At 35.5% G+C, this 17,559-nt stretch overlaps 1 protein-coding gene across 4 annotated transcripts; it reads right to left on the bottom strand.

Moving 5' to 3' along the window:
* Window positions 1-3,187: 3,187 nt before the first annotated feature.
* On the bottom strand, window positions 3,188-17,127 carry arm (armadillo). Of its 4 annotated transcripts, XM_028174606.2 has the most exons (16): window positions 16,994-17,127; window positions 16,640-16,707; window positions 15,832-15,956; window positions 14,871-14,976; window positions 14,531-14,741; window positions 13,816-14,398; window positions 13,517-13,663; window positions 13,005-13,130; window positions 12,201-12,371; window positions 11,258-11,428; window positions 10,125-10,316; window positions 9,724-9,838; window positions 9,000-9,154; window positions 8,264-8,330; window positions 7,474-7,506; window positions 5,891-5,996 (listed from the first exon to the last, which is right to left on the bottom strand). In XM_028174606.2, exons 2-15 carry the CDS (start codon window positions 16,674-16,676, stop codon window positions 7,502-7,504), a joined length of 2,211 nt encoding a protein of 736 aa, XP_028030407.1. In that variant the 5' UTR covers window positions 16,677-16,707; window positions 16,994-17,127; the 3' UTR covers window positions 5,891-5,996; window positions 7,474-7,501. The 4 variants fall into 4 exon arrangements, with proteins under 4 accessions (XP_028030406.1, XP_089586562.1, XP_089586563.1 ...); XM_028174605.2 differs by lacking the exon at window positions 7,474-7,506 and having other exon boundaries at window positions 3,188-5,996; window positions 13,005-13,127; XM_089730436.1 differs by lacking the exon at window positions 7,474-7,506 and having other exon boundaries at window positions 3,188-5,996; window positions 16,640-16,709; window positions 16,995-17,108.
* Between the last annotated feature and the right edge of the window lie 432 nt (window positions 17,128-17,559).

Raw genomic sequence — 17,559 nt, 5'->3', positions numbered from 1 at the left:
CACGAGAAAATACGTCATGTGATGCGACTAACACTTGTCTTGCTTTTTAGGGTGAATTTATTATGAAATTATAGATTGTCTTAATTAAATAACAAAACAAGCGACACGGTTCAAGGATATTGTGAAACCATTCTTAGACATCGTTTTTTTTATTGCTTAGATTGGTGGACGAGCTCACAGCCCACCTGGTGTTAAGTTGTTACCGGAGCCCACAGAAATTTACGACGAAAATGCGCTACCCACCTTGAGATATAAGTCTTAAGTATAGTTATAACGGTTGCACCACCCTTCAAACCGAAACGCATTACTGCTTCATGGCAGAAATAGGGAGGGTGGTGAGACCTACCCGCGCGGACTCACAAGAGGTCCTACCATCAGTATCTTTGCGCAGTTTAGCTCAATACAATTTGACTTTAAAAATTCTAAACAAATTTTATAGCGGTTCTTATAGATTTTTTTTAAGCCCCATTTGCCGCTATTATAGCAAGATACTACTACTCATTTCAATGTATTTCAATATATAGTTGTAGGGTTGTAGGCAAATTTCTCACAAAAATGTTGTATAGATATGTAGAAACTCAGACTGATCAGATAGTCTACTGAGCCCATATTCAATAGCTCGGTGAAAGTTCTTGCCTGTGTATAATAATTTCCTATCAATCACTGTCACGCTTCACGGGCACCTAATAAATGCAAATCATATAAAACATTTAATTTTGTTAAAAATACTCGTGTGCTATAATATGGTAATGTAGTGTAACAGCCTGAAAAAATGCCAACACAATACAATACAATCGCCTAACTTATGAACAAATCGAAGAATATGGATTATAATACATTTTTAAAATTAAAATGGAACACCCTGTATTCAATAAAAGTTTTCGATCAAACGTCAGGCTAATTACTGACGGTCACGTGGGAAAAGACCGAAAACCGTTTAATGTAAATCAAACATGCATGAGTCGAGTTTCTTGATTGCTGACTTCGTGCTGTGATTTGGGGAATTCGAATTTACTGTTCACAAATTGCTAATTATCGTTTAACTTATTAATTGCCGTAGATTTAAAATTGTAATACTTATAGACCATCGGGTAATTGCTGGTATTAGCTTACGCTCTTTTGGGGTTTTCGAGCCCTTTGAATTGTTTGAGGACTGTGTAAAAGCTGTTTTACTAATCGTGCGTTACGAGTCGTATATTTTTCTTAATTTATTAGGTATCGAACACTGTAGTACATAAATATCTTCTAATACGACCTCCTGACTTGGAAAATTTTACTTATTTATTGCATAGAAGCTCATAGACGTCACAATTCAATGCCGCCATCCACCTTGAAATATAAGATTGAAGTTTCAGTTGTATTGTATAATGGCTGTCACACGGGAGAAATAGGACTATCAAAATTTCTACCACGCAAAGCCATACTGTCGTAAACTTGTGGACGTATCGTAAAGATCTATCACCATTAATAAAAATATTATAATATAATTACCATTTTAGGCTATAATATAAAAAAATCACCGATTTCTTATTGTGGCCCAAAAAAATAGTGGCAAAAGTTTCCCCATACCGCAAGTTAGACAAGAACGTCTAGATTCCTCACAGTTAAAACCAATAAGTCCCAGGTCGTAAATACATTTAGCAAAAACAACTATCTATCGACGAACTTTCATTCAAGAGGAATTTCGTAGTTGATGTTTGTAATTATTGAGCGGAAACTATTTCGCTACGAGCCGAGCGACTTGGAATACGTTGCGAGATTAGTGCTGCATGCCTCTAAGTCCTAATTGTGCATAATAACCGTCGGAACATAAGGTGAACTTGGCTCGCGGTTTGTGGCCTCACTCACCTACGGTAACAATTTGCGGTTTAGCCAAGTATGCTTTGCTGATATGTCTTGTACTAAAGTTTTCATTGTTATTGAAGTCTCGATTCTTGGAAATTTCTTAAATTAGATTGTCTTACAGCAATATTGTGTGAGTGATGCCGTGATGCTTGTGATCTCTTGAGACGAGGTTTAGTCAAAATCGATATTGAATTTAAAGGAGTTTAAATCTGGTCTTTCATATTGTGGAGCTGTTAGTGTGTGATGACGCGTAAGGCGATTAAAGTTAGCCATAAAATCTTGTATGACGCTTAGTTCTAACAAAAAAAGATTTAAGGGATATTTCTAAAAAACTAATTAACAATCTCACGCCGTTAAATATAGGTAGGTCCCTTGCGCATCCAGCGTACCTATCTAATATTGTATGTAACATAATTTAATGCGATTTATTGGTATTATTACGGTGCGCCGAATTCCTGTTAGATGCAAGCACGGTGTGGAAAAATAGCTACCTGATTTTAACATGAAAATCAGAATCAGGTCATCAAATATATTAGGAAAAAAACAAGGCGCTACCTACCGCCGAGAGCCCCGTTGAAATCATAGATAGCTTTATGTTTAAAAGTTGAAACCTCGTTTGAGAAAGACATGTAGTTGGACGCGGGATGCAAGGTATTCATACCAGTGACGGTTCGCCCCAAATACGTTCTCTCTAAATATGTTGAGGATGATCATAGTGGTTCAGGGTGGCTAGACAAGATACATTCAGATTTTTCGTTTATCGCCGCATAGTCTGACGAGCATACGGCCCACCTAATGGTGATTGGTTACCGTCACTCATGGATGTCGGCAATGCTAGGGGCAAAGCCAAGCCACTGCCTATAGTCTATGTTTGTAGAAGTCTCTAAAATCTTGCATTAACATTAGTAAACGGGGTCACGTGGTGTAATTAATATCAATCCTATCGATTGCGTACTTTCTCCAAGAGTTAGCACTGGTAGATTGGCACAGGTCGCACGAACGGCGTTTTCTATAAAAAAGCGGGAGCATCTTGACTATTTCATAGCAGATACTACCATGCTAATGACACAGAGCCGATTATTTCCATACATTACTATGGTTTCAAAGAGAGAATGAGTTACGTTTTATTTCGTCTTTTAAGATACCAACAAAACAGTAAATTTTTGTTCACTTATTGTGCACGGATTTGTGAACATACTTGTACCTATTTATTATTGTTTAAAATGGCAGCACGTGGTACAGGTAACTGCAAGAGTCGATCCAGTTGACAGCTGAGATTACTATAAGCGATTTACACCAACATTATTTAATCTTCAACAACACGATGAAATAAAACAAAACATTATTTAAAGTACTTAACTTTATTATCCATACACATGGATTTCAAAACGTATTTGAGTAATGTCACGATTCAATACAAAAAAAAATCGGTAAATCGATTTTTAAATACAAATAGAAAAAAAAATCATAAAGATATCCCTAGAGGATGTTTTTACTTTTAAATTAATATTCTTAAAACTACTACGATTACATTAGTCTAGAACGTTCTAAGAGTGCATTCACTAAATGGTGTGCTTTTTTATTTAAGGAATTCTATGATTACGTCATTACAGAATTACGGTTTTCCATCGATTACGTGGATCATATGGGCATGTTTCACAATGGCCGATAACAAATAGGTTCCGATAAACTGACCTTTGCATTACCGCTGACAAAGAGACATTAAGGCGATTGTGAAACAAAAACATATTGAACTTACACTAACACATGAGAACCAATCACACCTTTCACGATCACTTAGAAACGATTTATTAATTGAACCAAAACACTCACCTCGTTCAGTATTCATAGCCGCGTATGTTTAATTCTTCATTTCTTGTATACGACAAGAAACCACGTACGCAGTTTTGAATACCAAACGCGACACAACGTAGCTTGCACGCGACTTCGAAAAACAACAATGGCAGTCAATTATTTAAAAAATAACGTTACAAAATACATGCCTCACTCGTACGAGCAGTCTTATCCATAAATAACTATTAAAAAAAAAATGTCAAAGGAAAATTCACCAATGAACAATCAATTAAAAAAAAAAAAACGTATATTTTTAAATGCATCACTCTTGCATTATGTAATAGTAGTGCCCAGGAAATGTTATATTTAAAGCCTATTCAAAAGAAATCTTATCGTATGTATCCTAATTAACGCGTATACGAATTCCGTAAGTACGCTTATTAGAGTCGACGTAAATAATGCAGAGTTCTTGGTAATATTTTTAGGATAACAAATAATAACATTCTCATTTTCAGCAAGAATTTTAACCCGTTTGGAAGTCCATGTTTATTATTATTACAGAAACCTAAAATCACAATGAAACGTTTATTCAATAACTTCTCGAGCAGCACCACTTTTTTTTATATTTTGAATAAAACAAATACACAAATTAATATAACAATAAAATAAATGTTTTTTTTTTTGTTAGCTGTTATTTTAGAATCACAGTTTTGTTCTGTCGTCTCAAAGCAGATGTTGGTGTGAAAAGTTTAATTCCTAAATTCATAAACATAATATCATGATAATACATATTATATGCATGATTGTAGTCTGAACTGTCCAAGTAACAAATCATGGAAGGTTAATAATTTATTTTTTTAAAAAGACAGGTTTTAATTACATTCTGTGTCGTTTATCTCTTGCAACATAATTTCACTGGTTAGTTTTTAAAATGCATTTTCATTTAATCTTTGTTGATTGTTATGTTAAAAAATTATGTAATAATATATATAATTTTGGCAAACTACATATAAATGCATGTTATGTAGCAATGAAATTATTTCGCGAGTATACCAGTTTTAAAATTATCAACACCAACATTCTACAATTTGTACTACCAATTTTTGATGGTCTCCACACTGCACTAAGAATTAACTTAGCAAGAATGGAATCCATAGCTTATGTAATGCCGGAGGTATGGCTGACTAACTAAAATACGAATAAATGTTCTGTAACACAATACAATATTTAAAAAACAAAAATTGCATCGTGTAATAATTTAGTATGATATTAAACTAAACACAAAAGTAGGTATTTTTGTATCGTTCGGTCTGTGATAAAAGGCAAATGACGTCTCGGTCATTATTAAAACAAATTTTGTTGTATTTCGAAATGTCTTCACTTTGAATAAATGAATAAGATTGAAATTTAGTTGTTCAAGCAAAATATTGTTATTGCAATGACCATTGAGACGTATGTATTAATAAATAGGGTATTGGACTGAATCAAGAAAAACGTGTTAAGTTTAATGTCGCGATTACGGCGAAACTAATCTATCTGTATATCGAATTTTGCATTGAACGATATTTATCAGTTTAGTTACGGAAATAAAATTCACTATCTTATGACGTCACAAATCAATAATCATACTATGACAGTTTGTAATTACTAATCATTTAAAAAAAAACGTATTTTAATACTGAATAGTCTGAGAATAGACAATAACGAACAATTTGTACTTTGATTTCCCTAATGCAGTCAAATACCCACCCTATTGCATTTATGTACTATGACACAATTTAGCACGGACGATACATATTATGTATTACAATTCGCCTTTTCGCATTAAAAGTGTACAATTTCTAAAAATATTCGGAATTGAGTTAATATGCATAAGTATTTGGTATCACCAGTATTTTTCTCATAAATATGGTCAAAAGAGCGTAGTTTAGTTTTATTTTTATTTTTTTAGTTTACCAATGTTTTGACTACTATTAACAAAATGAAATTAAAAGACAGATATGTAACAGGTAAAAAAAATTGCAAAAATGATTAATGGTAAAAATTTTAACATATTAATTCCTGTAAAATTAGGAAGTTTTGAGATTATACAGTTTTATTGGTAGAAGACGAATTACGTGTGAATTACAATTGTGAATCGAGTTACATACAATAAAATTACATTTGAAACGTTCGATTTGTTTAAAGGTCTGTGTCGTACCAGGCTGCCACATTGTTGTTGTCGTGGGGTGGCTCGGGGAAGGCCAGGTCAGCTGACGCCGCGCCCGCGCCTTCCGCCTCGCCAATGTCCATGTCCATACCAAAACCGCTACCGATCTCAAGCCCCTGCATCGAATCTATCGGTATTTGATCGTAGCCTGAAATAATACGTTATGACTTTTTGGCGGGAACGCGAGGAGCGCAATTTTTATTTTTTTAAATTGCCCGTGTAGGCAAACGAGCATACGGTCCACCTGATGGTGAGTGGATACCGTCGACCATGGACTTCAGCCATGCCAGGGGCAGAGCCAAGCCGCTGTTTACCAAGCCAAGGAGAGTCGAGAAGTTGTGTGATATTTGTTTTGTCTATTTAGTGTTTGTTCAGGTTTAAATGTGTAGTAACAGTGGTTTATTAACTGCTTAGTTTACTGTGAAAGTGCACAAATATGGGAAAATTAAATAAGGCCGCTGAACGTAGCTTCTCGGGATCCTCCAAAAAGTCAACTGAAAAAATTTCAGTAAATGACCACCATTTTATTGAGATTATATTTCATCCCATATCCATATCATATCATCTCATTTCATTTAATTTAATGTCAATTGATTAAATTTCCTTCGTTTTTTATTATTCATAAACTGTAAATAATTACAACGGCGAATTATACAAATCTTATTACTTGACGCTGGCTAATGCACAAACGGTGCCGGAGCCAAAAAATAAAGAAGAAGAATAATACGTTTTTTGTAGCAAAACAAAAAAAAATATATCACGAGGAATAATTAAAAAAAAACAAAGGATAAGCGGAGTTTGAGCCGTAATTCATTACGGTTACGGGCATGATAAAACACAAAACTAGTTCACAATAGGGATGTGATTGATGGGCACTTGTCATTATGAAAATCGTGATTACATGACACATTACAAAAATATAAGAAATTAACAACTGCCAGTCCGACTTCCTTGAGATGTAGTAACAATGTGGCTGTCCATAGTGTTATAATTAATGCTTGTGGGAGAGTTTGAATGGGGTTATAGTGAAGTGTCTATACGACTTGGTATAAGCTTATGGCCTATTTCTGCAGTGAAGCAATCAACTCTCACATTTTGAAGGTTGAGATTTCGACCTCAGACAACCAAGACGGTACATCATAGTTGTCTCTGGGCTAAGTAATAACATAAGCATCAGTCTGCCCATCTACTGTCATTAAGAAATTTTGAGTTTTTTTTTACAACTAGGTTTAGCTGAAGGTTCAAGTTTCAAATGTGTTTTTGGGTTGAACAATTTAGCTTTGTATTATTGGGATTAGGTACATATAAAAACTTTCTATGACCGCATAGTTTTTTGAAGCAAACTGATTTAAAATGCAAAGCATTTACTATAATTATCGATACAAATTGCATTTGATTTGTATAATTTTTTTCCAATTTCGATAAGCTGATGAATATCTGAAATCGTATTGAAATCAACTACTGTGCTGTTTATTAGATTTATTTTAAAAGCTAATTTTTAGTATGGAGGTATTAGCGAAATTGTGTTACTCGATATTAAATAAAAAATAACACTTTCACACGAATTAGAAATCTAGTAAATTTATAATACAAACACAAAACATAGTAAATAACAGACCCATCACCTGAATTTAATGATAAATAGATCCCGGGTTAAGCTGCGTGTAAGAAGAGAGAAAAAAATGTTTATACATCATCATTTTTATATTACAAGTGTGCTTTTTCTATTCAATTTTCATATTTATGAGAACTATTCACGGTAGATCAAACTATTTTCTGTAAAAGTTTAACAACATAAATAGTAAATTTAAAAATTCGTTTTTTAAGAAACGACAAAATTCAACATGAATAATTCTCAATATTTAGATATCACAGAATCTATTAGATGAAATAAATACGTATATTGAATTGAAAACTATTAATCACTTTTTGTAATATTTAGAATTTTGTTTGTGTGTTACACTACCAATCATTGCATTGAATATGCTGTTAGCAAATGCAAGTACAAAACTATTAGACAAATAATGTATACTTTTCATTGTAAATTAATTAGTATACTATTTACTTATAGGACAGAATACACTTATTATGAAAAAAATAAAGATAACAAACTTGGAAACCTTTATACACATAATGATTTATCTAAAATTAAAATTGTCGCATCAATGTTTAATAATAATTATAAAGTATGGAAATAAAACTCGTATGATTATCTCCAAGTTGTACATAAAACATGTACAAAACAAATATGTGTATACATTTACTATTGCTATGACAAATAATGTGTCATATGATTTCCGTACAAAATTATAAATGACCTTAGATCACACACTCTAGATAATGTGATATCTATTAACTACCTACAGGCGCTGTTAGTTTTAAAACTATCCAAATTGATGACGTCAAAAGGCTTACCTTGTTGGTGAAACGATGGTCTGGTCCCATACAGGCCCTCGTAACCCTGCTCTGGCCCGAGCATGTCCTAGTGGAGATTCCCATTAAAAATTATATCAAGCAAACGGTGAAAATAAACTTGTCAAATGGTGCAAATCATAAATAGATTTCGATTGAGTTTTTTTTGTGAAAATAAAAAGAAAAAACAAATTTTTCTATAACCTCTGAACTAATAAGCAAATAGCATTTAGTTTTATTTAATAAATTTGAAACTGAAATAAATACTACAAATAAAAATCAAATAAAGATGATAGTTTACTTCGACGCTTGAAAGGCAAACGTGACTAAACGACAATAACTGATTTGTACATAAATGATAGGCAATAACCGTATTCGATGCGCAAAAAAATATATTTCTAGGTCTATTAAAATAATTTCAATCCTACAGCTAGATTCGTTAAAATATTTTTTTTTTTCAGGTATTTCAACTTTAAATTAGTCTACTGTAAAGTTCACGCATTGTCGTTTTTTCTTTTTATTGCCTTTGTAGGCAGACGAGCGTACGGCCCACCTGATGGTAAGTGGTTACCGTCGCCCATGGACTTCAGCAATGCCAGGAGCAGAGCCAAGCCGCTGCCTACTGCTAAAGTCACTTAGTTATGTTTGCCTTTCAAGCGTCGACTTAGTTCATAGACATCGAAAAACTCGACAAGGCAACACTTAAGCACCAATATCAGTTATAACCGACCAAACTCACCTGTATATCGGATTGTATCGGAAGGTCATTGGACCACATCTGGTGATCGTCGCGGAACAACGAATTAGTCAATTCCATCGAGAGTCTCTTCTTGTAATCGTGGGGCTTGTCTTCGGACATGCGGAACAGAACGGCTGCAGCGTACGTGGCGACCCCTGCAATATTCACACATCAACTCCTTCAGAGATATGTTAACAATGTTACATGTTTCTTCCATCACTAAAATTTTCCATATTCCCGCAAGTAGAACACACCTCCTTGGATATTCCCCTTTATCAAAGATTTTTAGTGAATATAACCAAATATGTGCATTAATTGACGGCATCGACATTTTTAACGATACGTGTCCTGGTCTCAAAAACAAACTAGTATCCCAGTTCCTTTGTTTATAATTGATGAGAGAATGCTAAGTAGTTAACTCTTGTTTTCATGTTATTTTCAATTTTTTTTGTTGTACTGTTAACATTTAAATTTAGCCTATTTTTCCGCTGTTTGTAAAATTGCTGTAACATGTCATAATGTGTTATAAGAGATTGCTGTACGTGCCTGTAACTAACTGGCTTACATACCAGTACTTAATTTTATACATGTTAATTTTAAGCTTGAATGTTTTGTGTGTATTGGCTGTTGGTGTGTCTAAATAAATAAACTAGCATCTACGCAAAACATCCGCAATTTTTCTGCTGAAAAGCGTGTTATTATACATATTTCACTAATTTCCAACCTTCATTTCTTGAATGCAGCAATTCAGTGAGCGGAGCGGTTGCCCCTTCGGCTTCGATCATTTCTGCTCCTTCTTTCTCTACGGCCAATTCACAGAGCACGCCGGCGGCAACGCGCTGTTTACAAAGTTCATATGAGTATAAGTACCACATTTCATGTGTATAAAAGTATATATTTTTATGTAAGTTTATTAAGATATAGCACCGTCCAGTTCGCTTATTCCTCTCCCTGCTAGATTGCCTGGAAGAGATCGCTTTCAGCGATAAGGCCGCCAATTTATGTCACCGACTATTATTTGTTTTATATGCTTACTCTGTACATATGGTGTTAAATAAAGTGTTATATTATTAATATTATTTCAAATTTAGTTTTAAAAGTTTCCAATAGAAGAATAACACGAACCTGAATATTTTCAATCTCATTGAACAACAGTTGCACGAATATCGGAATGACATTCTGCTGTCGGATCAGTTGTCTGTTGTGGCTTTCTTTGGCTAAAATATGCAAGGCTCCAACGGCGCCTTCCACGATCTCCTCCATACGAACGCCGTCAGCGTAAGCAGTATTGGCTCCACCGCCCGAAGAGCTGCGTTGCTATATTGGTAAATAATAATTGAATATAAGTAAATATTTACTGGTGGTAGGACCTCTTGTCCGCACGGGTAGGTACCACTACCCTGCCTATTTCTGTACAGCAGTAATGCGTTTCGGTTCGAAGGGTGGGGCAGCCGTTGTAACTTTGTAACTATACTGAGACTTTAGAACTTATATCTGAAGGTGGGTGCCGCATTTACGTTGTACATGTCCATGGGCTCCGGTAACCACTTAACGCCAGGTGAGCCGTGAGCTCGTCCACACATCTAAGCAATAAAAAAATAGTGTGAGTGAAATTGTAGTTAATACACTCGGGGTGGTGATGTCTTGGGTCGAATGGTCGAATCTGAGGTAGGTATTATATATTTTTTAAATCCATTGCGTTCACAAATTCTTGTTCATTTTATTTGGTAGTAGTTACTGGTGGTCGGACCACTTGTGAGTCCGCGCGGATAGTCACCACCGCCCTGCCTATTTCTGCCGTGAAGCAGTAATGCGTTTCGGTTTGAAGGGTTGGGCAGCCGTTGTAACTATACTGAGACCTTAGAACTTGTATCTCAAGGTGGGTGGCGCGTCTACGTTGTAGATGTCTATGGACTCCAGTAACTACTTAACACCAGGTGGGTTGTGAGCTCGTCCACCCATCTAAGCAATAAAAAAAATAAAAAAAAGTTTATTAGTTAGGTGTGATCTTTACGACCATGATTAGTTAAACCATCTTCTTGATTCTCTCTACTTAGATTCATATTGTATCTAGTTTCAGTGAATGTTAAAAACTGTCAGGCTTTAAGCTTGTTTATAATATGTATTAAAGCTTTTATAAATATCACATATGTTTATACACGGAATTTTACAACACCAGGAATCTTAATTTGGGACAGGATGACCATGCTTCATTTGGTTCCCCAAGTAGTTAGTTATTATTTTAAATGATGACTTACTCTCTGAGTGTCGTTGTAGGCACGCATCAGCAGGCGCACCAGATGATGAACGGCGCCATGTTCCCGCAACGGAGCGTAGTTGGCGGAGCAGAGCGCCAGATTGCGTACTAAGCCCACGACGGCCTTCACTAGAGGCCAGCGAGAAGGAGGCTGTAGCAGCTTCACGATCACCTGCAGAATTTCAAATAACAATTGGCATATAAGTTTTATAATACTCGAAGTGAGATGGGAAATTTTACAATATGTTTTATACCTGAAGTATACTATTAACAGTAGTTAAGACATTAGTTAAGACACAAGGTCTTGAAGAAAGAAGAAAATACCATTGGCCATTTATGACCTATGCAAGTGTAGTGTTTGCTCATGCGGCCCGTACAAACTTGAAACCCCTTCAAACTATTCAATCCAGTTTTTGCAGGATATCCGTCAGAGCCCAGTGGTTCGTCAGGAAGGTCGACCTTCACGACGACCTGGACCTAGCGTCCATCAGTAAGCATCTACAGTCGGCATCAATGCGCCATTTCGATAAAGCGGCACGACACGAGAACCCTCTCATCGTGGCCGCCCGTAACTACATAGCCGATCCCGCGGACCAAATGGTAAACAGTCGACGTCGCCCAAAACCAGTCATCTCAGATCCTCCTGATCCATTAACGGTGCTTTTAGGTACCCCAAGCACCGGTCATCGTTCTCATCGTACCCGTCGCTTGCGACGAAGGGCTCGGCGAGTAAATTAACCCATAGACATAGCCCACTGAGTTTGTCGCCGGATACGTGAGCTCCAAGTGTCGGACTGACAAGGTGTTGCGCAGCGCCGGGATGAATGGCCACGTTTATTGTCGGAGACTAAGACCCAGTTTGGGGTCCTAGCGCCAGCACAGTAGTAATAGTAACAGCAAACTAAGACAAGGCTTCACTAATTTAACCAAAAGTAACTACTGACCGGCAATCCATAATGCAGGCGCACTGCATTCTGCGCCATCTCACTGTCGTCATGCCTGGAGGTGAGGTGTCGCAGCGCACAGATGGCGGGCTCCGTGATCTCCTCGCGGTCCCCGGCCGACACCACCGTGCGGACCAGCGCGTCCACGCCGCCCACCTGGCATACCGTCATCTGCACAAACCAATATAACATTAATGTTTATTTCACACTAGCTGACCCAGCAGACTTTGTAGTGCCTCAATCGATAAATAAACTTTTGTATAAAATAAACTTAAAACAAACAAAAGGAATCCATCCGACGGGGGGGACATCACAGGAAAAACAAAATTGTTATTTTTATTTAATTCCGAGCATTTTCATATTTATCTACCTTTTAAACCTTCTCTGGACTTCTACAAATAATTCAAGACCAAAATTAGCCAAATCAGTCCAGCCGTTCTCGAGTTTTAGCGAGACTAACGAACAGCAATTCATTTTTATGTATATAGATAGAAGATAGATTTATTTATTTTAATTTGGTACGCGGTTGAGCGACCTCACGGTCCAACTGGTATTTGGTGGTTACTGGAGGGCTCCAGTAAGTCTATGGGCCTAGACATCACCATCAAAAATATTGTCATCAATTTTCATTGGTACTGACACATGCGGGCTCACAAGACGCCCTCCTACAAATAATCTTACTTTTGGACAATTACTTTATTAGGATATTATAAATATCACATCAGTTAATAATTTGACAATCAGGTTATAATTTCATGTTATTATATTTAAAATACTTCAGAAGGGAAAAAAACGATACAGTACCTTATTGCGTTGGTTGTTGCAAGTCAGATTGGAGAGAATTCCAGCAGCACAGGTCACGATGTTGACATCAGTCGAAGCTAGAACTTGCACGAGGCTTTGCAGCAATGCCTCCAGGCCTTCCACCTGCAGATTATTTTATTTGATATCTAATTATTGGTGCTCGCATTAATTTTTTGAGTGTAATTATAAAGTAACATAGCGAAACTAAATGTAGATAAATGCCTAACTTAATTGTAATCAAATTTATATATATTTAATACAGGTTTCTTTTAATACCTGCTTTACAGGAACTATTATCTAAAACGGTACTAGGACCGGTGAGTACACAATAGCACTAGAAAATATTTTATGCACAGATAATTAAATATTTAAATTTTATATAATTGATAGTTTAGTAGATTGTTACCTTTTCAGTATCTGCAGTACCATTACACTTCAATATTAGGTATTAAAACTATTTTAATATGTACCTATATAAACAAAATTAGTGCAGTTAAAGAACTATCTCTTACTTTGGTAGCAGCATCAGACAGATTCCTCAGAGTCCAAAGGCAGTTCTGGACGAGACGGCCGCTCGGGTTGCCTAGATGCATGGCCAGAGCTTGCATGCCACCAGCTTCCACTATAGCTGGCTTGTTGCTTGAGCATACCGACAATACCTGATACAATTATTAAAGTTTTGCATTGTTAATGTTTTAATACCAAGCACAATAATTGCTTCAATATTTGAAAAAAGCCTGCATTTTAAGTATCAAGTATGTTAAAAAATTTAAGTAAATTTGTGTATAGTTTTAATTAGAAACTAGCTGACCTTAAGAACTCTCGAAGTTGTCCACAGCAACTTTTCGTAATCGTAAGAACGCATAATGCGAACTAATTCGATTGGGCCCTGAGATGCTAGAATAATCAATTTCGATTCTTGATTCCCGTAGGCCAAAATCTGAAGGCAGTCAGTCACAATAGCTAGAAACTTGACATTGTTCCTTTGTAGTAATGCCACCATTTTTTGTAGACCTCCAGCTAGACGAACAGCCATCTTTGAACCGTCTTGATGCAACAATAAGTTATGCAGTGTTGTAATAGCATAAAAGAGCACAGCTTCAACTGGAGAGCTGAGTAGTTTCACTAATGCTGGAATTCCACCACTCTTGAAGATGGCAAGCAGACCTTGACGATGGTGAGATAAATTGTGTAAGGTGCCAACTGCCCCCTTAGTAGTTTCTAGATCATTGCTGTTGGAAATTGCGCGAACCAACGCAGCCACCATTTGTGGCGAGTTCATAATGGCGTGACGCGATGCTTCCTTCTTAGAGAGCTGATGCACCATCATGGCAGCTTGGGATACTACTACTTGATCTTCATCATTCAGTAGCTTTATCAACTCTGGAATAGCTCTGAAACAAATTTTAAATCAATAGGAATAGAAGAAATGAATAATAATAGTGTAATGTTTCTTTTTTTCATGCTTGTTGCCTGATGATCTGATAAAATACCTGGTGTTAGGCTATTATATTACATAATTATACCTGGTAGCCAAATCAGCATCATCTTGATAATTGATGAGGTTCACCACAGCATGCTTTAACATCTGGGAAGGTTCAGCTAAACGCTGGACAGCAGTTGGTTGAGCGGGATCCAGCTGTGTCGATGGAATTTCAATTCCTTCCTCCAGCGTTTCAGGAAACATAGCCGCACGGACTCTTTGAGATCTAGTTTGAGAAAGCTGTTGATTCATATCTGAAAGTAAGTCATATGATATTGAATACTACAACCCAAACAGCTTGTATTGTCATAAGAATTTTTGTGTAAAATTATTTCTATATTGTACATTCAAACATTTCTAAATGCAATGGGGAAACAACTCACCATCAACTTGTTCTTGAGTGAATCCCTGAGCAAAACCCTGATCAAGGTCAAACATAAGTTGGTCACCTTCCATCTCATCATCTTCCTTGCCAGTTAGTGATGGAACCTGAAGAGAATCATACATTTAACTAAAATAAATTGATGCGACTATTCAAAAAGGTAGGAGTCATCTGATTATCACTCTCAGTCAAGTTACAAAGGTACAGTTATGTATTCTCATAAAAAATCTTTTGTACTTTTGGGAATGAAAAATAATTTTTAAATATCAAATAAAAGTTAGCAATTATGACTATAGCTGATCTTTTGTGCATTTTTATGATATTTTATATTATTTTTCGAACTGTATACTAAGATTTTAGTTTCACAGTGCTTAAACAACTACTAAGAGGTACACGAGGCTTGATGTGTACTCTAAAAACTAAAATGCAAGAATATCTTCACACTATAATGGATGGCGTTTTACTCATATTTACTGTCCTTACTTAAAGAACACAGGCCAGATAAAATTAATGAAATACCATAACAGATTTCACTAAGGAAAGTACTGCTCAGTTCAATTCAAAATCTATTTAATATGCAGAAGTAATTTTCAAACTGCTAGTTTGTATGGTTCAGTCATGACTAAATGAGACAGAAAATGTTTTTTCTTTTTCTTTAGATCATTCTACGTTTAACAGTTAAAAGTTCCATGATAAAATCAGCAAGGTTTAGAGCACCCATAGTTCAGGTATCTCACATTATGAAGTGTCATCATAATAAAAATTTTAATCAAACTTCATAATTATTTTGTATATTGAATGACTTATGTTGTTGTATTGATAAAGATAGATTTCCAGTTGTGTCCATCCCAAAATTATGTTAAATTAAGAAGACAAGCCGTATTTTATTTTAATCCAATTTTTATAATGAAATAGGACAATATTACTGCTGTATTTTATAATAGACAGCCTGATAACATTACCTGGGTAGCAGCTCCAGAGTTGATTCCAGAGTCCACTAAATAGGAGTTTTGCTGCCACATCAATGTCTGCTGCTCTTTGTTTGGTGCCATTGGCACATCAGAAGCAACATAGCTGCTGTGCGACACTGCAAAATAATGATGTTTTCTCGTTTTTTATTCACACAAAACAGAGAGATATATATATATTTCTGTAGGAATGTAAAGAGTAGTATGGGTTTAATTTCAAGCGAACATAAAGAGAATTAGTAAGTAGTTGCAGGAGCTAAACTTAAACTAAAATAAAGTGGTTACTTTATGCCATTAATGTGAACTCCACGTACGTCTTTTGACAAGAGATTGAAGTTTCAATTATGTTGAATCCTAATCTTGTTATACCTGTATTTTCAATAATTGAAGAACCTTTTTGAGAGTTCTCAAATCATAACAAATTATATTTCAAATTTCCTTTTAATCTAATTTATTTGCAATTTGTTTAAAAATTGTTTTCAAATAAATGAACTGAGAATGTATGGTTCAAAACGTAATTTTTTCTCTCAGTTTCAATTCCAATGTTTTCGTGTTTTAGGATTTCTTTTTCTTTTGCTACTTAGCAGAGAATGTACTGAGATACAGAACAGTTAAAGTTCATTTATAAATTTATCGTTCAAGTAATGCCATATGCATGAGTCACGATAGACACAAACCGATTCATTCAATTGTATCGAAGTGAGTGGTTTGAACAGCGTTCAGTAAGTAAGTACTCAAACTTTTTGAATGGCAATGATATGATAAATTTACATTTACAAAAGAATCAATATAAATTACTTACTTGTGCGACTTTGCGATGATGGAATTTGATAACTCATGATTTAGACGATGCGACGATGCACCCGTCCCCTGTTGTAAAAAATACCATAAAACATGTCTCCGCTTTGTACGTTATCGATCGATTCATAAAAATTAAAGCATGGTTCACATTAGAACTTAATCACATAAACATTTGCGTTTATTTAATGCTTCCCACTCGGAAATACTTTTGGAACAGCGGAAAACAAAACAAATAAGTGCACCATGAACTAAATACCGAACACCACACCCGACCCCATAAAATTACTTGTACTGGTTGAGATATTAAGGTGACTTATATCATTATTTAATTAAAATTAATGCGAACAAAACTTACCTTGGCCGTGCAAGCCAAACAGTTAATATTTTCACGACTTTTAAATAATTTTTACAAAATAAATGCACAATATCCGACCCACCGTCACTCGATTCACACAACAACATGGCGGAGACTCGTCGAATTTCGTTTACTTTCAAATGCAGCTGACACTAGTATTGCTACTTCGTTCGCTCTAAGGTATTGCATATGCTTTTATCTCATTTTTTCTTCAAAGGCTCGGGGTGCCAACATAAAGTTCAGGGAAAAATTGTAAACAATACGATTCGTAGCACGCAGATTTGTATTTTTGTAATGATGCCTAATTGATTTGTAACTTTTTTATACAGCAGATAATAATTTTACATAATTGTTACGTCATATTATTATATTAAATGACCTAGTTTTAAAAAACCTGATGTACCTGAGCCTTGAGCACTGAGTCTACTCCCTGTCTCAAGGTACCTGAGGGGTTATTCCAGCTATGCCCGGACGGGTATGATTTTAAGGGATTGACATAAGTTAGACCACGTGACGTTTCGTTAGCAATTATTATGTCAATTCCATAATAAATATAATAAATACGG

The sequence above is a fragment of the Bombyx mandarina genome, chromosome 10 (assembly GCF_030267445.1).
Source record: "Bombyx mandarina strain Sakado chromosome 10, ASM3026744v2".
In the NCBI taxonomy this organism is placed as follows: domain Eukaryota; kingdom Metazoa; phylum Arthropoda; class Insecta; order Lepidoptera; family Bombycidae; genus Bombyx; species Bombyx mandarina.
Note: the sequence above shows the minus strand (reverse complement) of the source record. Positions and strands in the feature narration are given on the sequence as shown.

What these genes read in the sequence shown, in the direction of transcription:
- arm (XM_089730436.1), bottom strand. Translation starts at nt 16,676, where the DNA reads ATGAGTTATCAAATTCCATCATCGCAAAGTCGCACAA. An exon ending in ACTCTGGAGCTGCTACCCAG is followed by an intron (nt 14,977 to 15,831) that starts GTAATGTTATCA and finishes GATTCTCTTCAG; the next exon opens with GTTCCATCACTAACTGGCAA. An exon ending in GATGCTGATTTGGCTACCAG is followed by an intron (nt 14,399 to 14,530) that starts GTATAATTATGT and finishes AATTTGTTTCAG; the next exon opens with AGCTATTCCAGAGTTGATAA.